This window comes from Oryzias melastigma, linkage group LG18 (genome assembly GCF_002922805.2).
Source record: "Oryzias melastigma strain HK-1 linkage group LG18, ASM292280v2, whole genome shotgun sequence".
Lineage (NCBI taxonomy): Eukaryota > Metazoa > Chordata > Actinopteri > Beloniformes > Adrianichthyidae > Oryzias > Oryzias melastigma.
The window spans coordinates 10524000-10548176 of NC_050529.1; the positions used below are offsets into that span (position 1 = coordinate 10524000).

At 39.1% G+C, this 24177-nt stretch overlaps 1 protein-coding gene across 10 annotated transcripts in view; it reads right to left on the minus strand.

The window, feature by feature from the left end:
- Nucleotides 1–261: 261 nt before the first annotated feature.
- Nucleotides 262–24177, minus strand: part of kcnip4 (Kv channel interacting protein 4) — a 153929-nt gene continuing 130013 nt past the window's right edge. For 7 of the 10 annotated variants that reach the window (XM_024287939.2, XM_024287946.2, XM_036216557.1 and 4 more), the window contains 7 exons: nucleotides 11261–11385; nucleotides 4489–4558; nucleotides 4076–4146; nucleotides 1657–1764; nucleotides 1244–1348; nucleotides 1108–1170; nucleotides 262–1030 (listed from right to left, as the gene is read on the minus strand). In XM_024287939.2, the coding sequence (XP_024143707.1) occupies nucleotides 983–1030; nucleotides 1108–1170; nucleotides 1244–1348; nucleotides 1657–1764; nucleotides 4076–4146; nucleotides 4489–4558; nucleotides 11261–11385 (590 nt within the window). In that variant the 3' untranslated portion in view covers nucleotides 262–982. Of the gene's footprint in view, nucleotides 1031–1107; nucleotides 1171–1243; nucleotides 1349–1656; nucleotides 1765–4075; nucleotides 4147–4488; nucleotides 4559–11260; nucleotides 11386–12167; nucleotides 12264–24177 lie in introns of all 10 variants that reach the window. The other 3 variants (XM_024287940.2, XM_036216558.1, XM_024287942.2) reach the window with 1 other exon arrangement.

The following is a 24177-nucleotide window of genomic DNA, read 5'->3' on the forward strand; positions in this document are numbered from 1 at the left end:
AAATCTGCAAGAAATTTGTGAAGGGCTAATATAACGAGTAAATATCTCATTATTTTCTTCCCCAATTTGAAGACGCTTTAATGAGATGGTGAAGATCTGTCAGTTTGAAAGCAATAAAATAATATGTGAGCAATCAAAAAAAAATACAAAAAACAAAACAAAACACTGTTAAACGTCCAATTAGGGCACAACAGGGATCATGTCACCCCTCTACTGTCTTTAAATATACAAAATATGACCTGAAAAGAAAGTGAAACTCCCCCAGATGGAATTCATCTTTAATACTGTACATCTACCAAGCGTCTGTACAATGGCCGTCATACCATATAAATAACTCAAACACTGCTTCCTCGTGAAAAGTCCAAAACAGAAGTAGAAACATGTCTGTTCGCACAAACCGCTCCTACATAAGGTTAAATAAAGCAGCATCTTCTTCCAATAAAGACATGAAACTAGAACTACCTGTGTGCTTCAGTAGAGAAAATAATCCACATTATGGTCCAAATCTTCTTCTTTTGTTGACATCAATACAATCCTTGTAGTTTTCTTATTCTAGTTGGCAAGTAAACATGAACAAACTCTAAACATTTCTCTGTATATATAGTATGTACACAATTTAAACTGTAAAATTTGTTTTTTTTATTAGAAAGCAAATAAAAGTTAGAACACTCTGGAACTGAGATTGACTTAAATTTTATTCTTACTGTTTTGGACGCAGTAGAAGTCACAGTGTGTCCAGTTGGCAGCGAATACTATTAGACATTTTTGAAAAAGTGTTTTTTTCGTGGCCATGAATGGTTTCAAAGGTTCCAGAGTGTTCATGCCATGCTGCCTACTCCTACCGCCGGCCCACAGTAATGACCAATATCCTATCTATGGTTAAAAGTCTGCATAGCACACTGTACACAGTAAAAGTCCAGGTCAGGAACCGGGTCATGCTAGACATGCCGTTCTCCTGCAGCCTCCACGCGCCTCCCAGAAGCTAAAGAACGTTCTCAAAGAGGTGCATTGATCTCATGATGTTTTCATCCTGAAGATAGAAAGAGAATTAAAAAGAAAAGCCAATAACAATGAATTGATGGGTTAAGAGGATGAGTTTCATCTTACATTTTGGCAAGAGTCGATGAACTCATCTATGGTTACTACTCCGTCTTTGTTCTTATCCATTTTCTGTTAGAAAGAGAAAAAAAGGAGATAAAAAAGCAGAAAGTAGGACGGATTTGTAAAGCTTGAAGACACTCGCCTGAAAGAAGACTTCCACGTGCTGCCGGGGCGTCTCTTCTTTCAGGACGGGGTACGTGCATTTACCCATCATGTCGTAGATGGCCTTCATGATGTCCAGCATTTCCTTGTGAAGAAATGACATCGTAGAGGGTTAATTTTTAGGGACCCTAGTTCTAGACTCTACTTCCACTTCTGTCCATCAATTTCATTTTGAGTTTTTATCCTGTCCTGATTCAAATGAAGTCTTTCAAGATCATACTCTTAAAAAATGTGATTTATTGTTATAGATCATATTGTGACGTGTATCGTGATACGTATCGCCAACTTTACCGTAGGTAAAAATACATGGTACGGTATACCCCTGAGCTGCAGCTTCCTCCCTTATAAATATGGAGGTTTCTGCTTTCCTGCAGTGATGGCGGGAAAACCAACCTCTTTAGAAATGTATCCATCTTTATTGATGTCATAAAGATTGAAAGCCCAGATGAGTTTTTCTTGGACCGTGCCTCTCAGGAGGATGGAAAGCCCCATAACGAAGTCCTGCAAAGGAAACAGGGTTCACTGAGGGTTTTATTAAAAAAACACATTTGAATACAAACATTTCTTCTATTTTTCATCTTGTTAGTCATTATTAGAGTCACCAGACATCAAAAATCCCAAATACCTCATTATTCAGTGGAACTTCTCATATTCTGTTGGAGCCTTAAGGGGTTTTGATGCACATTTTGAATAGACGCTGATGACAGCTTTTTTTTTATTGTTCTAATAAGCTAATCTGCTTCTTTTATTAATATTTACTTTCTGTTTTGAAGCTCCTTATTGGCCAAACACACCTGATAATCAGGTAATCAGCAGCAGACAGGACATGCTTTCAGGAAAACCAGCAGGAGTCTGGCCCTCAAGGACCCACTGGTCCAGCCAAGTTGTAGTTTTTTCCAAAGTTGTGCCGGAAGTGAGACTTATACTCAGGAAAGACCTATTTGTCTTATTTATTAAACATAAAAATACTAATATGTTTGTTATTTTCCCACTGACAACTAGCTTAGCAGTAGTTAGTGGCTGATTCCCACTGATGACCACTAGAGGGCTCTGTAGGTTTCAGTATTTGCTGCTGACCACATCGCAGAAGAAGAAGCTTTGCCTAAAACAGGGGTCTCAAACTGGTGGCCCGCGGGCCATTTGCGGCCCCAAGTCGATATTTTGCAGCCCCGTCTTAATATGAAAGTTCAATGTCTACTAATATCTTCTAGATGTCCGCTCTTATTTAAGAATAGCTTCGCATTTGCTTTATGATGTTAAAAGTATTGCATATGTTATTGTCGTTGGATCGGGTCGTCAAAAAGTCCTTAGCAACAGTTATTAGCTCCTGTCGTTTCACAGGACAGGCAGAAGATATTGCTTAGTAGTACATAAACATGAACAAATGTTCAATAAACTTGTTCAGTAGACATAGACACTGGACCTAGGATATATAGATAGTGGATGCAAAAACATTTTTTTGGCACAAATTTAACTCCAGACAGCCAAGCCTCAGCCAGAGTCTGCCTTCACTGGCGGCCGTGGTGTAGTGGTTGGGCAGTCGACTCCTGATTGGAAGATTGCGGGTTTGTTTCCCGCCCATGTGTTGCCGTGTCCTTGTGTAAGACAGTGAACCCCAAATTGCCTCTGGTGCACGGTTGGCGCCAGTGTTCGGCAGCAGAGCCGACACCAGTGTGTGAATGGGTTAATGTCTCTGTGACTGTACAGCACTTTGGGCCTTCAAGGAAAGTAGAAAAGCGCTATACAAGTATACGCCATTTACCATTTCAATGACCCCAAGGTAAATTAAGTCTGAGAACCCTGATCTAAAACAAACAAGGAGGAGAATCTGGTTGTTCTGAACTTTATATTATTTTTCTTGTTCCTATTTGTTCTCTCCTTGGACTAGTGTTGGACAGCAAGTTATCAAACTGGGTTACAGAGACATGAAAGTACCGCTGAAAGCTGCCGTCATTCAGATGCTGGCTTCTGCAGTATAGAAGGTGAAGAAAAAGAGGCAGAAGAGTTCAGAACTGTTTGTACTTTTCTCCCAAAAGTGAAACTTATACTCCATAGCAACTAATACAAGTTTTTTTTGTCTTTATCATACAATTTTTTGGTTCCTGAGACTTTTTCCCTGATGTAACTTATACTATACTAGACTAGACTAATATACTATACCATACTGTACTATACTGATGTACTATACTGATTTATTATACCGTACTGTACTATACTATACTAATATACTATGCTAATATACTATACCGTACTGTACTATACTACTATACTATACTGTAATATACTATACGAATATACTATGCTAATATACTATACCGTACTGTACTATACCACTATACTATACTGTACTATACTACTATACCATAGTACACTGTACTGTAATAACTATAGTAATATAAAATACTAATATGCTATACCATGCCATACCGTACCATACTATACTAATGTACTGTAATGTAGTATACTAATATACTATACTTTACTGTATTATACTAATATACTAAACTATACTTTACTGTACTATACTAATATACTATACTGGTCTAATATAAGATACTATAAAAATGTTAGCATGGTATATATTATGCTATACCATACTGTACAATACTATACAAATATACTATACTAATATACTATACTATGCCATACCGTACTGTAATATACTAATATACTATACTACATCGTATTGTACTATATTAATATATTATACTGTACTTATATAATGTACTATACTATAATATACTAATATAATATAAGACACTATACTATATACTTGTACTATACGTTGAGGGTTTTCTAGTGCGAGGCTTACCTCAAAGCTCACAGAGCCGTTGTGATCTGTGTCGAATGCGTTGAACAGAAAGTGTGCGTACGTCGAAGCATCTGCAAAAAACAAAAGAGAGCAGATAGAAGTCACTGCAGCCAGACCTGCAGCAGCTCGACAAACAATGAAACCGATTCAGTCTCTTTCAGCTGTTCTGTGCTACTACAAAGAGTCGCGAAGACAAAACACAGATGAAAGACTTTTATCATTGTTTCCACTTTAGTATTTACTGTTCTGCCTTTCTTCTCTCCGAGCAGCTAAATCAAAGCCTCCCAAAGCTTTACTGCCTTTATCCTGAAGAAGAACTTGTACTTTGAGATGAAATAAAGGAGTTAAAGGCGATACATATCAGCTAATTAATTGCAGATACGTTAGCACACAACAAATTAAGTAAAGCAAACCTCCTTGTGGGAAGAACTGTGAGTAGATGTCTTTAAAAGTTTCTTCATTGACGACTCCACTGGGACATTCCTGGAAGACAGGATGGGATTGTTCAAATTAATTAGCATAAATAAAAAGATTGTCCTGATCAAAGTGCTGAACTTTCAGTGAAAAGACTGAAAAAAATCTATGGTTTTAATCCAGAAACGACTTGGTTCCTCAACAGAGATTCAATCAACAAGCAAGCACAGTTCATCCAACGGATTCATTAAAAAAACAACACTATTACGCGTGAAGGACGATTGTTTCTATCCAAACAACCCAAGACAGTGGAGATGACCTTGCTACAATCTGTGTGGCACGAGTCTGCAATCCACACGGTGACAAGAAATGTGATGGAGAGAGCGAGGAAATGCAATCTCCACCTCAGAAGTGTATGTTCTTCTCGGGGTTGTGGGTAAAAAATTCAATATAAGACTCAATGGCTTTCAAAGAAATGTTGGAATTTATCATCAAAAGTGGTGAGATTTATGAATAAAAAAACAACGCACTAAAAACTGAGCTTTAAAAGCTGCTTTTTCTTTAGAAATGAGGCTTATGCTAATTTTTTATTGGCTTAAAAGCAAATCAAAATCTGTGTAGGGTTCTTTTGGTTTGTTTTTTTAGAAAGATGGACTTGTATATCTCATGTAAAAATATAATTTTTTTCATGCAGACACTTAAAAAAAGGCTAACAAGCTAAGGCTTGTCTATGCTAGCTTATGCTAATGTTTCTGCTAACACAGCAGGAAGAAATGTTTGACAGAAAAGCTGCCAGGAATGCTATCCTGTACACAAAGTCAGAGGCCTGTGTCAGAGTCTTCTGAAGGATCAGATCAAAAAAGAACTGTCTGTGAAGAGTATACAAGAAAGACAAACACTGCATTCCAGAAAATACATCTGTCCACAAGCTCAAACATCAAGAAGCAACAAACCCAAGCTTCAATCAGAGCAGATTGTATAAAGGAAGACATTATTAGAGAATCTACCACAATCAATGCAGAATTTTTGGTTGTTTCAAATATTGAGCTAATCTTTCTGTCTGAAGGACAAGGTCAGAAGAACTATCAATAATGTCTCCTTCTGCATGTCTTGTTAGTGTTCCATCATGTTTGATCGTCCATTTTAGGACACAGAAGAAGAAAAAACAAAACAAAACATGGAGTGCAGCTATTTTTTGTTTAAACGGGCGTCTTGTGTTTCCAGCTAAAAGGATGTGACAAGGTTGTCTCCAAGGTCCCAGACTAACTCCTAGATTGTCTCATGGATCTAACCGCACGTCCTGCAGTGTGAGCTGGGGAAAAAAAGGCAGAAAAACAAAGGGTGGAAACATGCATAAGTGGTTAAAAAAAAACAAGAAGAAACCAGTTTGTAGGTTACTTTGGGGCTCAACTGTGCACACTATTTAGGCTATACACATCGTCCAATCAGAGCTGCTGCCACCGAGCTGTGTCCACCAAGCCGTCGCCCAATTTTGTAATAGCGTTAACCTTGCTTGTCACTGGACTGCCACCGCATGACCTCGAAATGTAACCATGCAGCCACTGTCCAATATGAAGTTTTATGAAAAAAAATAATAATCCGGTCGCTGTAAAAATGTTAATTTTTTCCTAAAACCCCCGTGGCTACTGCACGGCGTGTAAAAATGACAGTGCTGCCTCCACCCGACAAATTTCCTTAAAAAAAAAGTACATTTAAGTCACTGTGGCATTTTGGGATACGTAATTGGAGTCTAAAGACCACCATAGAACCGATTCCAGGACGTCACTCAACTAACCTTTACCTTGAAACCTGAAGATATTTATTTCATATGATAGGAAATAAATGTAGGCATGAAGGGGTTAAAGGTAGATAGTAGTAGTAGTAGTAGTAAATGGGTTCTGCGTTGTGGGTGGGACCACTACCATGAAGTAACCCCGCCCCCTTCCCAGGGGAGCAAGGAGCTTGTGGCCCAATACAGGCTTTTAAAACGACATTTTTGTATGCTCCTGATTCACAACATTTTGAATAAAGAAATATACAGAAATGCAATTTTAAGATCAAATTATTTCATATACAGTCTGTCTTCCTTCATGAGAAAAAGCTACAAGAACATAAAAAACACCAAAAACACAATTATCTTTGGAGTAGGTCTAAAAAAAAAAAAGACCAAAAACAAAACAAAACAAAAAGCAACAACAAAACAAAACCAAAACAAAACAAAAACCAATAACAGAACGAAACTACACCAAAAAAAACCAAACTAAACCAAAACAGAAAACACAAAAAACAAAACAAAAACCAACAACAAAACAAAACCAAACAAAACCAAAACAAAACAAAAACCAACAAACAAACAAAACCAAAACAAAAAACACAAAACACAAAAAACAAAACAAAACAAAAACCAACAACAAAACAAAACCACACCAAACAAAACCAAAACAAAAAATACAAAAAACAAAAGACAATTATAGTAAATAATAAAAATAAAAATAACGCCAGCCAAATTTGCCTTGTGGCCTTACCAGGATTAAAAGCACTTAAGATCAAGATTAAAGACTTTTGGTATTCACAGTAAACTGCAACTATTGTTGAAGAAAACGCTTGTTTGACATCATCTGGATATTTTTTCTCAATTTTATCTGCATAAAACTGAAAGAAAATAAATACATTAGATCTGGGACTCCAGCTTCTACTTGTCTCTAATTCACACTATTGACATAAAAAGGCTAAAACAGAAAAACATGTGTATTTTGTTTCACGTAAAATAAAACATAAGCCTAAAAGTATAAGATTTCGTGGTTTCTGTGGCTCGTGAAAGAAAACAACATTTCTCCTTCGAATTTTTTTTTTAAATTATATCAAAGACAAACTTTTTCCTGCGGTGTTTTTATTAACAAATGAATTATTGTTTATTTACTACATACAGCCTGTGTTAATTAACCTTTTGTTTGTTTATTGACAACATTCATTACAAAAGACGTGTAAAGAAATGTCATGTAATTAACCATCACCTCCACTTTATGTTTAGAAGATGGATAATTAAATAATATTTATACTTATATTAAGGGAAGCTGCAGGTCAGTAATCAAGAGAGCCGAACAATGGAGGCAGAACTCATCACTGATTGCCTTTTATCTTCTTGCTTGTAGTTTGATGAGTGAGGCTGTGTTTTTTTCTCTTTTTTAGTGAGAATGGAGCCTTTGTGTCATCAAGTTACCACACGGTGGCCTGCAACTCAATTTAAAGTTCAAAGAAACAGCCCACTGTGACTGGAAGCAAAGAGGAGATTAACTTTGATCTTACAAAGCTAAAAGTCACAAATTCATCCGCACGCCGTTCGCTCCCACAAGCTCCTCTAAAAGTACCAGAGAGGCAGCTCCTCTTACTGCGCATTCATCAGTACAATACAGAAACATCAATTATCACACCACTTGCTCATTAATATTTCATCTATCTATTACCCCTCTACTCTAATCCAATTTTTCCCCTCTCAACCCGTGCACTTTTAAGATTTCTGTATGAGCTCATGCACCTTTGAATCAAAACTAGAAATCTCGAGAGCAAATCGTTCTTTGACAGGAGAGCGCCATGAACTCCTTGCCTTTTGGATGTTTGCTTGTCTCATGTATTGATCGGTAACAAATGTTCACATCTATTTGTATTTAAATAATGATCATTCCAAAACATTAGAATCCCAGTTTGTTAAAGTGATGTGCAGCCGTGGAGTCCCAGATAAAGAGGCATCACAGCAGAGCAAAATCATCTTTTTTTGTGTTTTTAGCATGTTCTTTTAGCATTTTTTCCTAATAACGAAGATTAAAATTACATTTATGATTATTTCTTTGCTCAAATCATGATAAATCGATTGGGAGCAGATGAAAAATTGGGAAAAATCTCCCTAATTCACTCCATTCTGATGCATCCACTTTTAAACAAATAGATCCATGAACGTCTTCGTTTTCCTCTTATCTGGCTCTAAACTTTATCCCCGGATAGCTTCAATATTGGTTGCTATTTTTGTTACAATGTTAATGTTAGCCTAGTGTTGTGAGGAACTGTTAGCTAGCGGGAGATAGTGTAAACTAAGGGATGATGGGATATCAGTGGAGGCTTACTTCTGTGCAAACGATTCTCCCCACAGGTAAACTTCCAATAAACTACTGCTGCTCTGAAGAAACTTTGTCCTCAAAAATCGACAGTTTTTTTGATTTATGCTAAAAAACAGCCAAATCATAATTAAAAGACGACTGGGAATGAAAATAGATCTAAAGATGATCGGAGAACAAATCAAACACGTACTGTAGATGTATTTTTGGCATGTGATGTGTCAAGATTGAGTCAGATTTTCTCCTTCTCTACTGTCCTATGACCAATTTCGTTCGGGGACCACCGTCTTAGATTATCTCAGAATTGGGAAAATAATCAAAATTCTTCCCCTACCCCTCTAATTGTAGGGGCATTTGGAACTTTAGTGGTGTCCAAACTGTTTTTTTAAGTGAAAGGCATAGTGACTTAGCGTTGGGTATCCCTTCCGCCGTAGGGTGATCCATGAAACCCATTTCTTCAAGTGAGTGCGCTCTAAAGCCCAGAAATTTACATTTAAATGTAAGAAATGACTTTTTGTTTTAGCATGACTTCTTAAAGCTATAAATCTAAAGTTCTCTTGGATTTTCCAAGCGCTGGCAGCTACAACGTGGACGACTATTGATGACGTCATTGAGCGGTAGTAACATCCAAATTTGAAGATTCAATTTTTCCTCAACTCTCCATTAGGAGGGCTAAATACAGGGGTGGGATTGGATTTTGCTTTCGGTATGAAACATTTAAAAACATTGAAAAGATAGCTAGAACCAGGTTACTACCTAACCACTAGATAGAGCTGTTAACAAGTTTTTCAGTAAATGGCCAAACTTCACAATAAGAAAAAAACAAATTTTTGCCTCAGAAGTAAAACTTATGAACTAAGTGTAACAGTGGAGCTAGCTAGCTTGGGGGAATAATTATAGGGGAGTTAACTAGCTAGCTAGCTTGGGGGAATAATTATATGGGAGCTAGCTAGCTAGCTTGGGGGAATGATTATGGGGGGGGGGAGCTAGCTAGCTAGCTTGGGGGAATCATTATATGGGAGCTAGCTAGCTAGCTTGGCAGAATAATTATAAGGGAGCTAGCTTGATAAAAAGCTAGCTAGATTTTTATTGTTATTGTCACTGTTGACATAAAATTCCATCTACCAGTGATAATACTGTGATTTTTTTAATGTAATCTTTTTATTCAATGTTATGCAAACTGTGGCATCACATTTACACTGACATGCTCTTGGAGGTCGGCCACCTTATTTGTTTATCCTCTAAGCCCATTTTTACAAACGTCCGGACACTGTGACGCCACATTTGATCAAGATGATGCAGCTGACGTTAAGTTGCTTTAATACAAACCAATATTGTTGTGACACACCGATGTTGAACTACTGCTGTCCAATTCTAGACGGTTTATGGTCGTGTACAGATATTGGTCAAAAACAAATGAGCCGCCACCTGCATTCCCCCATTGATTTACCTTGAAACTCCAGGGAACCAAGGATAAAAGTCCAAACTTCTCATCATGGGCACACAGCCAGCATCTATTAGTCTGTCTGGCCTTAAAAGCACTCCTTCATTTGGCCAATGCCACTGGCATTGGGCACAATAAAGAGGTGCTGCTTGATCTCAGCAGCAAATAGCCACAAAATGGACCGAACCACCCAACAGCTATAATCTAATACCACTTATTTTTCTTTATACTTTTATTTTCTTTTAGCTCTGAAAAACACATGCATTACAGCATGTAAATAATGAAAAGTTATATTTTTAACTCCAGTATTTCAAATAAAGGGATTTGTAATTAAAAGTTGTGTAAAGAAATATCACCACCAACTTAAAAGGACTGGGAATACATCCGTTTTGCCGCTAATAAAACATTAAATTTGCCTCCTAAAGGCATATGCAAACACATTTGATCCTGTCCGCATTATTGGAAGTAGGCAGCACATGTCGAGCAGAATGAAAGCCTCATTAGAGCAATTCTTACCTCTTGCCCTCCCTCCTCTAGGAAGCAGACTAATGGGCAAGCCTTTACAGGGACTTGGCTGGAGCTCCAGAAACTAAAGCTCTATGGGAATTCCACTATCACAAGACTATCACCATTCACTTTCATTGTCAAGCAATTTATGTGGAGATGATTCTGGGTCATCTCATTAGGCCTCACACCAGAGGTGTCAATGAAGTGAAGTGCTTTTATACGGGCTCCTCTCCAGGATGCTGACCTGGATCGCTCGTCACTGATCCTCCCTCGATGGCATGACCCAATTATGCCTCACACAGCAAAAAAAATAGAATTTTTCTTTATTTGTGCAAGCTGAAATTGATTAATTATATTTAAAAAATGACTTAAAAGAAAATAAAGTTGCCATTTTTGAGAAAAATAAGTTTAGCCCTTTAGCATTAGAGAAATTACACACACTTATTGATGGATCGGAACTCTTCAACCATTCATACAATCAACAGATGACTTGAAAAGCGCCTTTTCATATCAGCTTTGCACCGATATACAACACGTTACAAACGTAAAGTGTTGCATGGCAGCGCAGGGCTGCTTTTTACTGAAACTACATCGATTACATTATGGTTGAAGAGTTAAGGTCATCGAAAGAATGTCAATGCTGGAGCTAAAGTTTTAAAAGGTTAAGGAAAAACACCACACATTATGCATGTTGCTCACACTGTTTCTTACGTTTTTGAAGCCCCGGTAAAGGATCTGAAGCTCCTTCCGGGAGAAACGGGTCTGCGCCTCAAGCTGCTCCAGGCCTTCAGGACGATGACGTACTGTCGAAAGCTCGAGCTCATCTTCAACGCTGTCTGGAGAGGAAACGGCAGAAGGTCAAACACGATCAAAGTCCTTGCAAGTTTATCGAGGCCAAATCTCGAGGCAGCTCCATTACAATACCAAATTACAGCACCAATTTATCAAACAGACGGGAATATCTGCAAGACCTCCAAGTCTGAAGGCCGGGATTTTCCATAAAGCAGCACTGAGTTCATTAAAGCTCCGATAATGTCAGCTCTTTTATTTGCTCTTCCACTAATTCAAGCCATAAATTTCTTTCCTACAACAAAATATCAGAGGTATAATTAGTGTTGCTACGGCTTCAGACGAGCAGCGCCGGTGGCAGAAGCATTCGTGTGCGGTTCTGGCTGCACGGCCCAAACCCCGTGGAATGTTTTGATGGCTCTGTAATGACGGCAGATGCTGTCACTGACTGCACCGTCCTCACCAGCGCGGCGCAGGTACACGAGAGTCAAAGTGCCTCATTAGCATCCAGGCTTTTATTGAGCCCTACAGCCGAAAGGCCGAATACTTAAGCGGAGCACATTTAGTCTGCTATGGAATAAACATTGAGCATCTACCTGCAGTGTTGGACCACATATTGTTAATAAAACACAGCAGCTATCTAATACATTATCTTTAAAAGATGCAAGTTCTCAAAAGAAAAAACATTCTATTTTCCCCTTTCTGAGATTTAGCTGCAGTGATGGCGCACACACAAAAAAAAAAAAGGCCACAGAGAGGGAAACAAAAGAAACGCTTCTCAAAGAAATGACAACATCAAACCAACAGACAGAAAGAGGGAGCCACTTGCTTTGACGACTGGAGGAGGGCTTTTTGCCCTTGGAGCATGGAAAGAGCCTCAAGAGTCGCGCTCTCACCCCGCGCTTGTGGACAATCTTAGGGTGACCTGGGAAATACAGCAGTGGGTCTTGTGGTTACCCAGGCAACAGCCTCCACGCATTCAAAGAGGTGAAGGTCCGTTGGAGTTCACGGAGACAGAAACTCTGGTTGTTCAGGACAGCAACACCATGGAGTGCAAATGTGCTGCGGAAAAAGGCCAGATTTACTTTCATGCTAACGTGGGGGGTTGCGAGGTTTAGCTTTTCTTTAGCGTCTGGTTTGAAGCGTTGCATCAGTTCACTGGGTCATGTCATTTGTCTGAGAGACAGCGTCGCATCAGTTATCTCTTGCAAAATGTTACCAGCATCTTGCACGACAAAACCGATTTCTAGCCTTTAACGTAAAGGTGAAACGGTTAACAGTCTTCCCTCATACACCAATCTGTAGTTATAAAAGCCATTAAATAATAAGTCCACACCCTTTCCTACAGGAGTATAATACCTTTCCCTTCTCACTCAGGGCTATTCAGAAGATTTACTTAGAGTTTGATGGCAGTAGTGGGTGTTCAAATGACTCCTCGGCCACGGAAAGCCATTCGTCAATCATCGAACAATTAATTGCAACGGCGTACATACAGGTATAACCGCCGGAGTGCTCGGCAGAGTTGTGAGAGGCCTCTATAAATCTGGGCTATAAAGGGACGCGGTGGGAAGAATGACATCATGTAACGGAGGAAGCGGAAATTGTTTCATAAATCTGCAACTTAAGTGCAAAACTGTTCAGCAAAAAAAGTGCGAACTATTGTGGAGGGCCAGGTTAAATAGCATGTATTTTCTATATGTTTCCAAAAAAAAAGCATGTCTTCAATTGGTATTCCATTGCACAAAAGTGAACATGGCACATGGTGTTAATAGCCCTAAGGCAAACCACAGATCAGGCGTGGGGGAGAATGACAGAGATCAAATGAAAACAGTCATTATTCAACAATCTTGACTTAAAATCTCCCTGCTGGTCTGTTTCTTATGAAGTGAGATTCATAGTTTTTGAGATTGAGAGAAAGAAGGTGTAATCCGCTCTTTTTAATCCTACTGTCACTAACCTTCTCACCTGAGTGGAAACGTCTGAGTGCTTCCAATGAGGCTGAACCAGACGGATCAGGCTAGCTTTATTTAGAAGTATTCTCGTGGCCGTCTACCTCGGAATTCAATGAGAGTGCAAGTAAACGCAAAAGAACTGCTAATGTCTAAGGCCTAATCCTGCATTCACAATAGACAGATTTGCCAGTCGAATTCACGTCTGCCTCTCTTTGGATGCATGTCAGATTTACTGCTCAATGCCTTGTCTCGTGGACTGCGACTCAAGTCATGTGGGCCACGGCTCAAATTACATGGGCCGCAACTCAAATCTTGTGGGCTGCGACTCAAATCTCGTGGGCTGCAATTCAAGTCACGTGGGCTATGGTTCAAGTCTCGTAGGCCGCGACTCAAGTCTTGTTGGCCACATCTTAAGTCTCGTAGGCTGTGACTCAAGTCTCGTGGGCCGTGGCTCAAATTAGGTGGGCCGCGGCTCAAGTCTCATGGGCTGCAACTCAAATCTCATGGACCCTGACTCAAATCTCGTGGGCTGCAATTTAAGTCTTGTGGGCTGGGACTCAAGTGTCGTGAGCCACGGCTCAAATCTCGTTGGCCACATCTTAAGTCACGTGGGTTGCGACTCAAGTCTCATGGGCTGCGACTCAAATTACGTGGGCCCCAGCTCAAGTTTCGTAGGCTGTGGCTCAAGTCTTGTGGGCCGTGGCTCAAGTCTTGTGGGCCGTGGCTCAAGTCTCGTGGGCCACGGCTCAAATTACGTGGGCCGAGATTCAAATATCATGGGCCGCAACTCAAATATCATGGACCCTGACTCAAATCTCATAGGCTGCAACTCAAGTCTTGTAGGCTGTGACTCAATGATGTGGGCCGCGGCTCAAGTCTCGTGGGTCACATTTTAAGTCACATGGGTTGCGACTCAAGTCTCATGGGCTGCGACTCAAATTACGTGGGCCGCAACTCAAGTCTCGTAGGCTGTGGCTCAAGTCTCGTGGGCCGTGGCTCAAGTCTCGTGGGCCACGGCTCAAATTATGTGGGCCGCGGCTCAAGTCTCATGGGCCGCGGCTCAAGTCTCATGGGCTGCAACTCAAATCTCATGGACCCCGACTCAAATTTCGTAGGCTGCAACTTAAGTCTTGTAGGCTGTGACTCAATGTCGTGGGCCGCAGCTCAAGTTTCGTAGGTCACATCTTTAGCCACGTGGGTTGCAACTCAAGTCTCATGGGCTGCGACTCAAATTACGTGGGCTGCAACTCAAAGGTTGTGGACCGGGACTCAAGTCTCGTTGGTTAAAAAGAGTTGTCTTGCATGTACAGTGAGTCTCGTTTGGACACCTCCAGGTACGTTGAGAAAATGGAACGTTCTAATGTTGAGTGTGTGGTATCGTCAAGTATTTGTATGGATAAGTTACACTTATGTCGTCCAGTGCCCTTTATACAGCACTCCAGTCCTCAGTAATGTGTGTGTATTGGCTCCCTACTGATCACACACAAATACTGCATGCACACAAGGGCTCACTGGATTTCCACACATATTAGGCTCCGATTGTCTGACTGTCATGTCAAAGAATACACAAGGAGTGCACACTTATCACTTGATGTCCTTGAACGGGGCACAAGATTTGTAAAAAGGTTTACCCTTTTTTTCACCTGCGGACAACCCAAATCCACCTGTAGGGGCCGCTGTGACTATGGCACAAGCAATAAGTAGGGAATTAATATGGAACTGAAATGAGGCGGACGTTGAGTGACGCTGTGCTTAATAGGGCAGGAAAAGAGCACAAAGTTACGCCGGCGTGGCTGTCTGATACATGTTTGCCCTTTTGATTTACTGACATTAAGGGCGTGACAAGCTCTGTACAATACAGAGGGCAGGTCGCTCTTGCAAAAGTCTGAATCTTCCCTCTTTTGGAGCACTCCCATCAACGGTTAAACGCCATAAACGGGTGTTGATGTCCTGAAGAATCAGGTGCAAAAGCAAGCACATTCCATGTTTGATAAGAAGACTAGACAAGGATTTAATTCCACTTTTGCCTTCCTTGATGGAAAAAATAGCTTTTTGAGTGATAAATGCTGGTTAACTCATCGGCATTGTATCTCATTGGGACTAAATAAACTGTTGCCCTGCAGCAAAACCTGAGCAGGGTCCCTGTGTGGGTTTTAAAGTCTCTGAGTGGAATGTAATTACCAAAGGACACAGTGCTATTCTCTCTCTGAGCTATAAAACGGTCTGTGGCTTCTTCAGTAATGAGCCGACAAAGCTCAAAACCCAACGGGACAACAAAACCTGGAATATTTACCCTCAAGATGAGTCTGACCTGATCAATGTAGGACTTCTAGAAATCACTTCATGCCCCATAAATACAACACATTCTCATCTCCAAGTTGTTACATATGGATGTTTGGTTTGTCACTTTTTGACGCTTTGGGTGTCCCCAACTCCTTGTTTTTTGGGGTGTTAGCTGGTCATAAAATCAAGGGTCCGCAACCATCGAGACAGTACTGCATGTGGTACCGAACGTGGTACTGGATGCGGTACTGGATGCAGACTGGTCCTCAGGACGCGTCCTGTACCCTAACCCGACACCAGACACGGTACCGGACCCAAACCGGTACCGAATGTGAACCGATACTGGTTAGGGTAGCAGGACTGGGTTAGTAACCATCGAGAAACGATACTGTATGTGGTACCGAACGTGGTACTGGATGCGGACTAGTCCTCAGGATGTGTCCAGTACCCTAACCTGACACCGGGCGCAGTACCCGACCCAAACCAGTACCAGACGCGGCAGTACCGGATGCGGTACTAGATATGGTACCGTATGCGAATCTGCACTGGGTTAGGGTAGCTTTATTGGGTTAGCAACCATCAGGACACGATACTGGACAAGGTACTGGGCCTCAGGACATGTCCGGTACCCTTACCCCGACACTGGATTTGGGTACTGGACTCAAACCAAACTCAGTACAGGACCAGAATCAATACCAGACCTGGTATGGGACCCGATGGCGGCACCAGATGCAAACCGGTACTGGGTTAGGGTATTGGAGTGCTTTGCGTCCCAATACTAGACCGGTACCAGTTCGCGGCCCAGAGGTTAGGGATCTGTGATTTAATAGGGACACTCAGAACGTCAAAAAGTGACAGGGAAGGTCCTTAAACAAACGTCAATACGTGATCTGACGTTGGAAATGAGACTGTGTTAATGAATCTGGAATAATTTATCTCCATAAACCCATAGAAACACTTATGCAGTTTCACAATGATAACAAAAACAACAACCCTGTAGTTACTAAATAATAGATTGCGTAAAATGCTTTCAGCACAAAACCCATTTTAATCATTTTATCAACAGGCTCTACACTGAAAAAAGTGAAACACTGAATCAATTAAAAGTTCGTTTTTTTTGTTTTATTTAAAAATATTCATTTTAATCAAATTAAAATTTTGAGCTGATGTTTTCTCAACATTTAATTAGATAAAAAGGCTATTTTTTAATGTAACAAATTACAGAGCTTTAGTGAATTGATTTAGTGTTTCACTTTTTACAGTGAGTGGCATTTAGAAAGCCTGAGTTGACCTCATCGGAAAAGTAAACTTTGGAGATGTTATGAGCACCATAACCATACATTTGAAGATGTAGAGCTCACAGTCTAAAGATCTATAGGATCCTGAGGCTCAGGTTTCTGCATCATCATTTTTTTTCCATCTTTCCTAAAATAAAGGTTTATACCAGGACAAGTAAAGCAAACACCCATTTAGGTGATGGAAACGTCCATGCTTGGATGGTTTCTGTAAGAAGCAGGGTGGGTCAGGAAGCAGATTTATTCCTTCAACCAAAATTCATGTGTGCGCATTTGATTTCCACGGTGAAATCCACTCAAGTGTGCAAAAGCACATTTGAAATAGATTTAGAGAGAAAAACCCCATGAATGTTCCTAAAAATATGAAGCCAAAATGTTGCATTTAATGAGTTCAAATTTAGGGGAGATATAAAACACACCTCGTTTCTCTCTTGCAGCTAAAGGAAGGCAGCAACACTTCAAAAGCTCAACCGATCCCATGATGCCTTGCACGCTAAGAAAGATAAATATATAATAATATTGCAGGAAAGCAGCACAAATCAGGCGTACGACTGAATTCAGGGTGCAGCTCCTGCATTTGGACACAGCCAGTGGCAGCAGAACTGTGCAAATGAAAGTCGGCTGAGAAACTTCTGAAAGCCTCAAAAGCTGCAGACCCGAGTTTCAAGACACCGAGTCCAAATTATCAAAGGAAACCATATCAATGCATCAGATTTCTTCACATCCATCTACCCCTGCAGCATGAGCTTTGGTACAGATAAGCCCAAACTGATCCCATCAGAACCTGAGCTCAGTTTTACACTGTCTGTTCCAAATCCTGAGGAAGGAAAAAAACTATCATATGCCTGGAAGTATCACAAAAATCTCAAAAAAGAGAGAGGGAAAAGGAGTGATATCCTTCAAAGTTAGGATTTATAATTCCTCTACGAAGACTTTTAAACATTAGAGTTTAGAGCAACATTTTAGTCGATAAATCGTTTGAACGTTGCCAAAGTTGGCATTTTTAAGCTTTCTGAAAACCTATTTTCAAAATAAAATGCAGTTTCAAGACATTTTGTTTAAAAAAAGTCCATATCCATATTTTTTATACAGATGATGAAAATTCAATGAAACAAAGTTGATGATTTGAAAAAAATTACAAAAAAGTAAACATCACATGATTTTATTCCCCCTTTAGAATGTATTTTTAAACACTCAATCCAGCCTCTGATTATCTTTCAGGGGAACAAGATTGATCATATTTTGTCTTTTGTCCTTTAAGGTCAAAGTGGAGGCTAACAACCGGGCGCTAGCTTCATCTACAAAAATTAAAAACAAGAAATACTCAGAAATTGAATTTTAATCTCAACTCCCCTGTGAGAAAACTGCCACAAGAACGTATTAAAAACACCTAAAACATGTTTTTTCATTGGAGTGAGTCTTTAAATTAAGCCATTGTTTTTTTTTTTGTCTTATGTCTGTAACATCTTTCAGTTTCATTATTTTACTTGTCCAAGAATAACATGCTGGCTGTGTTATAATGGGCTTGCTGTGAAATTTCAGGTAGTATTGAACTCTACAAGCAGAAATACAAAAAAAAATAGTATTTTAATGTGAAATGAATTCTTTGGAGAGGAACATTAAGAATTGCTTCCTGGGTTTTTATTCTACAAACTGCAAATCTTACAGCACATCAGTGGGATTTTGTTCTGTTTTTAAACCTTTAATCGCTAGAAAATCTACAAAAAACACCATCAAGATAAGTCTATTCATTCCCTATACCATGCGGTTATCAAAAACTAACATTTTCTTACTATTTTTTTTTCTACAAACACAGAAGTGCTTTTTTCCAGCAGAATTCATGGCAGTTACTAAACCTCTTTGATTAAGAAAGCATTTTATGGTACACTGCAAAAACTGAATCTGAATAAACTAATACTAATCTAAACACTAAATGTGGTATTTTTTGTCTTGCAAGAAAATGTATCATAAATAATCTTATGTTTTAGTACCAAAATATGTTTCTCAAATTAAGAATTATCAGTAAATCAAATTTTCTTACTCCATTGGTACTTTTTTATTTGATTATTTTTAAAAAGTTTTTAAACTTTTAGGAATTTTTTATGCATTTTTAGGATTTTTGAAGTGTAAATATATGGTAAAGATGTGTTCTGAAAAGTCTGAAAAAAAAAAACAAAAAACAACAAAATATTTTTCCGCAGCATTTTTGTTAAGGAAAAATTATATTACAACTTAAATTTTTTTAAATTTACACGTTTTTTTCTTGTAAATTTACAACTTTAAATCTCATGAAGTTACGAGATTTAAAGTGATAAATTTGTGACTTTAAAATACATTCATTTACAAAATGTAAAATCATAACAATGAATTATGACATTAAATTTATGACTTCGAACAGGCAAATGAGAAAAAAAGTCATAAATTTAGCCTATGGCTTTTTAAGTCATAAATGTAAAATTTTACTCTCATAATTCAAAAGTTGCAACTTCTGTTTCATAAATGTATGAGATTTAAAGCAGTAATTAAAAAAAAAGTTTGTTAACTGGCCCTAATACTTCAGTATAATTTTATTGTATGTAATTTAAATTTGTTGTAATGTTAAAAGAAGCTTGCATTGATTTTTTTTTTTTTTTTTTGTCAATCACAATGTTAATTTTAGCTTAAAAGTGTGTATGTGAGACAATTTTTTCTTTTTTTTTTGGTGGAGGGGGCTTGTGCACCTTGTTGCCCCCATAGCTCCGCCCCTGTTGCCTGATAATAAAGTCTAATTTACAAGATTTTCTTCTTTTAACATTGAAATCCATTTCAAGAATATTTAAAGTCACATGGTATCAAAGTCAAAGTCGTTTGATCAGCAGCTTTTATGAGACCCAAAGTCATGATTTCTCCAGTCAAAAAGAACCGCTTTACATTTATCACAACCTGATCCGTTTTAGTGTCATAACCTTTTACAAACGGTCCGCAGTAGAAGACATAACACGAGTAAGATTTAAAAAAATTAAAGGTTGTTTGGTATTTAAGTTGCAGTTAATGAAGGGCTTGTCAATACTTTTTCGATTTTTAATTTAGCCCCTACCGTCCTAGTAAATGTCAGCTCACTATTAGTAACCGTTTACCCAGAGTGCATTTACAGAAGGTCAGACGCACAATTGGAGAGGCAAAAGGGCCCAATTAAAATCAGACCAAATAACCAGACGAGACTTCTAAGCTGAGTGTTTAGAATGAGATTTCACCCTTGAGATGTTTTTTCTTTCTTCTTTTTCTTAGTGGGAGAAATGTGACAAAACCAGAGAGACGAGCCGACGAGCGTGTGGCGGCCAGTGTCGGCATCATTGGCGAGAGTTTCCAGAAAGGGCACTGCTGTTTCTAAACGACCTGCAGGTTTGATGTAACGCAGACGCTAAAGGCATCTCTCTGAGGAACGCTTCAGACAGAACCCGACGGCTCTATCAGCACCAAACATTTTTCTTTCAACATTTACATAAAAATATGTTTGGCGAGGAGCCGGTTTGAAGGAGACACTCTCGCAAAAGTCTTAAAGATTATGCAGAAAGTTTGGCTAAATGGGAAACGTTGCAGTCAGCACTAGTTTTCTCCTTAAACCTAAACTAAATCAGAGGCATTCAAATTTAGTTAGAATCTGCACAAACACGGAAAAATAAACAGGAGTTATGGACTGTGAACCCATTTGAAGAAAAGGTGAAAGGAAGTGCCGCCTTGCATGTCACATCTGCAGATCTGGATAATAGAACCCGCGGCTCTTTAGCCGTTTGCCTTCCCAATAATGCCATGAATTTCCTGTTGCGGCGAGCAAAACAAATGACAGCAGACGTCCAGAGCGCCACGGCTAACATCAGGGGACGGTGCACTTGTGCTTTTCTAAGTGTTAGATCTGTTGATCTAAGCTGATATGAGAAAAGTAATTCAGAGTCTCCACCGTGTAATGAAAAAATAACATTGAAGACGGTGGATACGGATCTACTTTATGTTTACATTTGCTGTGCAGTGAATAGAAATAAGCTATGAAAGCTCATACAAGTTAGAGCGACAGCTCATTGGACAGAGTTTTCAGAGTTTTATTTGACGTAACCAAAAAAAATATTTTACTAAGAATTATTATGTTTTTTTAACCAATTGATGAAATCCACAACAAGATTTTAGCAATATAATTTATTTTAAACGGTGGCCCTAATGTGCAAATCACATTAAAGCATTTAGAGCAAAAATGAATTAAAAAAATACATTGTAGAAATCAAAATACTATTCACGGAAAATAATGAAATTCCAAAAAAAAAAGAAATAATGGGCCCCCTCCGCGCCACTTCTCGACGTTTTAGGTGTCCCCAATTTGTCTTTGTTTTTTTTTGACATGCTGGTTGTTCCCATTAAATCAGGGATCCCCAACTAGTACCAGTCCAAGGCCACTTGGTACCGGGCCACAGACAGGGGAAAAAAATGCATATGCTGCAGGGGTCCCCAACCTCGGGGCCGTGAACCGGTATCGATACCCTGACCTGATTCTGTGTCCAATACAGCGTCCCAAGGGATGGGGGATTTAATAGCAACAGTCAGCACGTCAAAAAAGTTGGGGACACCAAAATGTCAAAAAGTGGAGTGGAGGGGGCCTAAACCATACGTCCATCTATGAAGAGTCGGGAGTGAGAATGTATAAAATAATCGATGTCTCATAGTACCGACATATCCCGTTTGTTTTCTTTAGTTTCATTTTTTAACGTTTCATTTTGATTTCTGGAAACGACTTTTACTTTGTCGGATCTGAGTTCTGGTTTCTTACATTGATTTATAAAATGTAGCTATTGTTGTTTTTGTGAAGTGTGATTTGTTGGTATGATTCGTACTTTGTATAATTTTATGAGAGATAGTATCAGTTATATCATGTTGGGTGACTCGGTACGTTTTTGCTAACTACAAAGTTAGCTTAAGATGCTAACTAACTCTCTCAAATTCAATCCACACATTTTTTAACTTGGCGTTACTGAATTATAAAGAATTAATTATCAACAAATTATGAATTGTTTCAATACAATAGTTATTTTAAAAAAATCAATAAAAATAGACAAGTTATTTTCACCTTAAAGTTTAGAAAATTAGCTACTTTTCCCGCCAAAAGCGTCTCACGGAAGCAGCCATTTTGAAATGAACAGGAAAAGACCGACTGGCCCTACAAGGCAGAAAACAAGGATCAAGTTCTACACATAGGAAAGTTTGGATCATACCAAAGAGATAAAAGTCTTAGAAATGCCGTATGAAGTAGGATAAGAATGGGTATATAATTAAGATAAACAAACATCTGACCAACAGCAGCTCAATTACAATCAAATAATAAACTTATGTTTGGATGAAACTTTTAGTTTCTTTGTGCCAGCGTTTGTCTGAACACAGAGACTTTGGAATGGATCTGCAAAACCAGGCGAGATGATTAAAGCTTGGAACACGTCCATTAAGTCAGTGCCGTTCTAAAATTACTGCCTCTTTGCAAGTAAAAGTACACATTTGGCTTTGTTTCCCACCATTACAGCAATTAACTTGTTTGCCGCTTTTGTGCACAGACCCAAAGTCTGGTCGGTGCGAGCAATCCCAATAAGAAAGCGGAGAATGATTTTTTTTTTTTAAAAGATCCTTTTTGCTGGTCTAACTGAGCATGACTGACTGCAGTGACCAGTGGTCTGGGGACAGGATGTCAGGGCTTTTTATGAGAGACAATGGGCTCTCCGAGTGGCCATAATGACACGCCATCAGAGGGCGGTGGCATTTATTGGAATCTAGGGGAAAGAGCAGTCTATGATTTTAATTGCATCCATTTGTCACCAGGAAGTCCTTCAATAATGGACTTTTTCTAAGAAAACCTGGCAGTAGCGGTAGAGGGGGACGGTCTTTTACCCTTTCCGGTCCACTCAATTTTTTAAGGTAGTAAGACGCGACAGCCGAGGAGGAGAGATTCGTCACAATTCAGCGGCAAACTTTGGAGCTTTCAAGCCAGAAAGGAAAAAAAAAAAATCCTTTATTTTACTTTTAATACAGAAGCGTCTCCTGTTATCGAAATGAAAGTGCCACAACAACAAACCGGATAGATTCCCCCTTCAAAAAAAGTGAAACTAAAAGGCCTGGATAGTTAATTACCTGCCATTATAAGGCTGACAGTGAGGCTTTTAAACTGTCGCTGCCATTGTGAGGAAAAGGTGCTACAGTCAGCCAGACGACAACATGATTTATGGTCGTTGCGCCTTTCCGTTTGTATATTTACAAAGAAAAAAAGGAAAGTTTCACTTCAAGTTAAAACTTTTCCCTGCACGTTAAACAATGTTTTATACTGAAACTTGATAGAAAAACACACTTTGGTATTTCTTGAGTGCAAGTTTTGACCAAAAAAACAAACTGTAGTTCAGTCCATCAAAAAAACAAACAACAAAAAGAGCCATAAAATAGTAGTCTGCTGCATTATTCATGAAGACCCTATGTCCTTGGTTTAATTATGGAGAATATTCTTGCTGGACTCATGTGGAAACACAATTATTCATTTCACTAATTAAAGACATGCCGACTGAGCGCAGCCTTGACTCAGAGAGGAGCTAACCTGCGCAGCTTCAAAGCTTCATCTTTAATAAATCTTTAGAGGCAACTCTTTGGTTTGAGGCCTTTCCAATCTGCAAACATCGCAGATGGGAATTAATGAGAGCTCAACAAGGGTTAACAAGACCATACTGCTGCTGCGAAACGGTTACAGGTCATTTAATTAAGTGTATCATTAGGAAGATGAGCCGACTTCTTCTAAACACACGCCGCAGATGTCAGATCCTTGGCACGGACCCATCTGTCACGCCCCGGCTATCGGGACGTATTATCTTTGATGTTTCCATCCGAACTGATGGGTTGAGTCATACTTGTCCTTAAACAGACAGATGTGAGGCCTTCGCTTTCAATTAGCTCTTTTTCTTTTGGTTTGCCCTTCTTGCTTTTAAAGACACCAGAGGGGACATTGGGTTCGGACGCTCAGACAAAAGGTCAATTTGATCAAGACACTTTTTAAAGAGGCATCTTAGAGGAAACGCCAAAGGCTAATTTCAACAATTGATAGATTTTCTAAACAGATCAGTTAAGTAAGTAGATGTTTTTTTTTTTTTTTTGTCTTTTCATCCTTTATTGCCAATTACATTGACTAAACCAGCCTGTAAATGTTTTCATTCGAAATGCTAAAGGCTTTTGCTGACTCGGCTTTAGGAAAAAGCCGACTCAGCAAAATGGGGCTTTATGAAGAAAACAGCCTCATAAATAAGCAGCACGGTTTGTG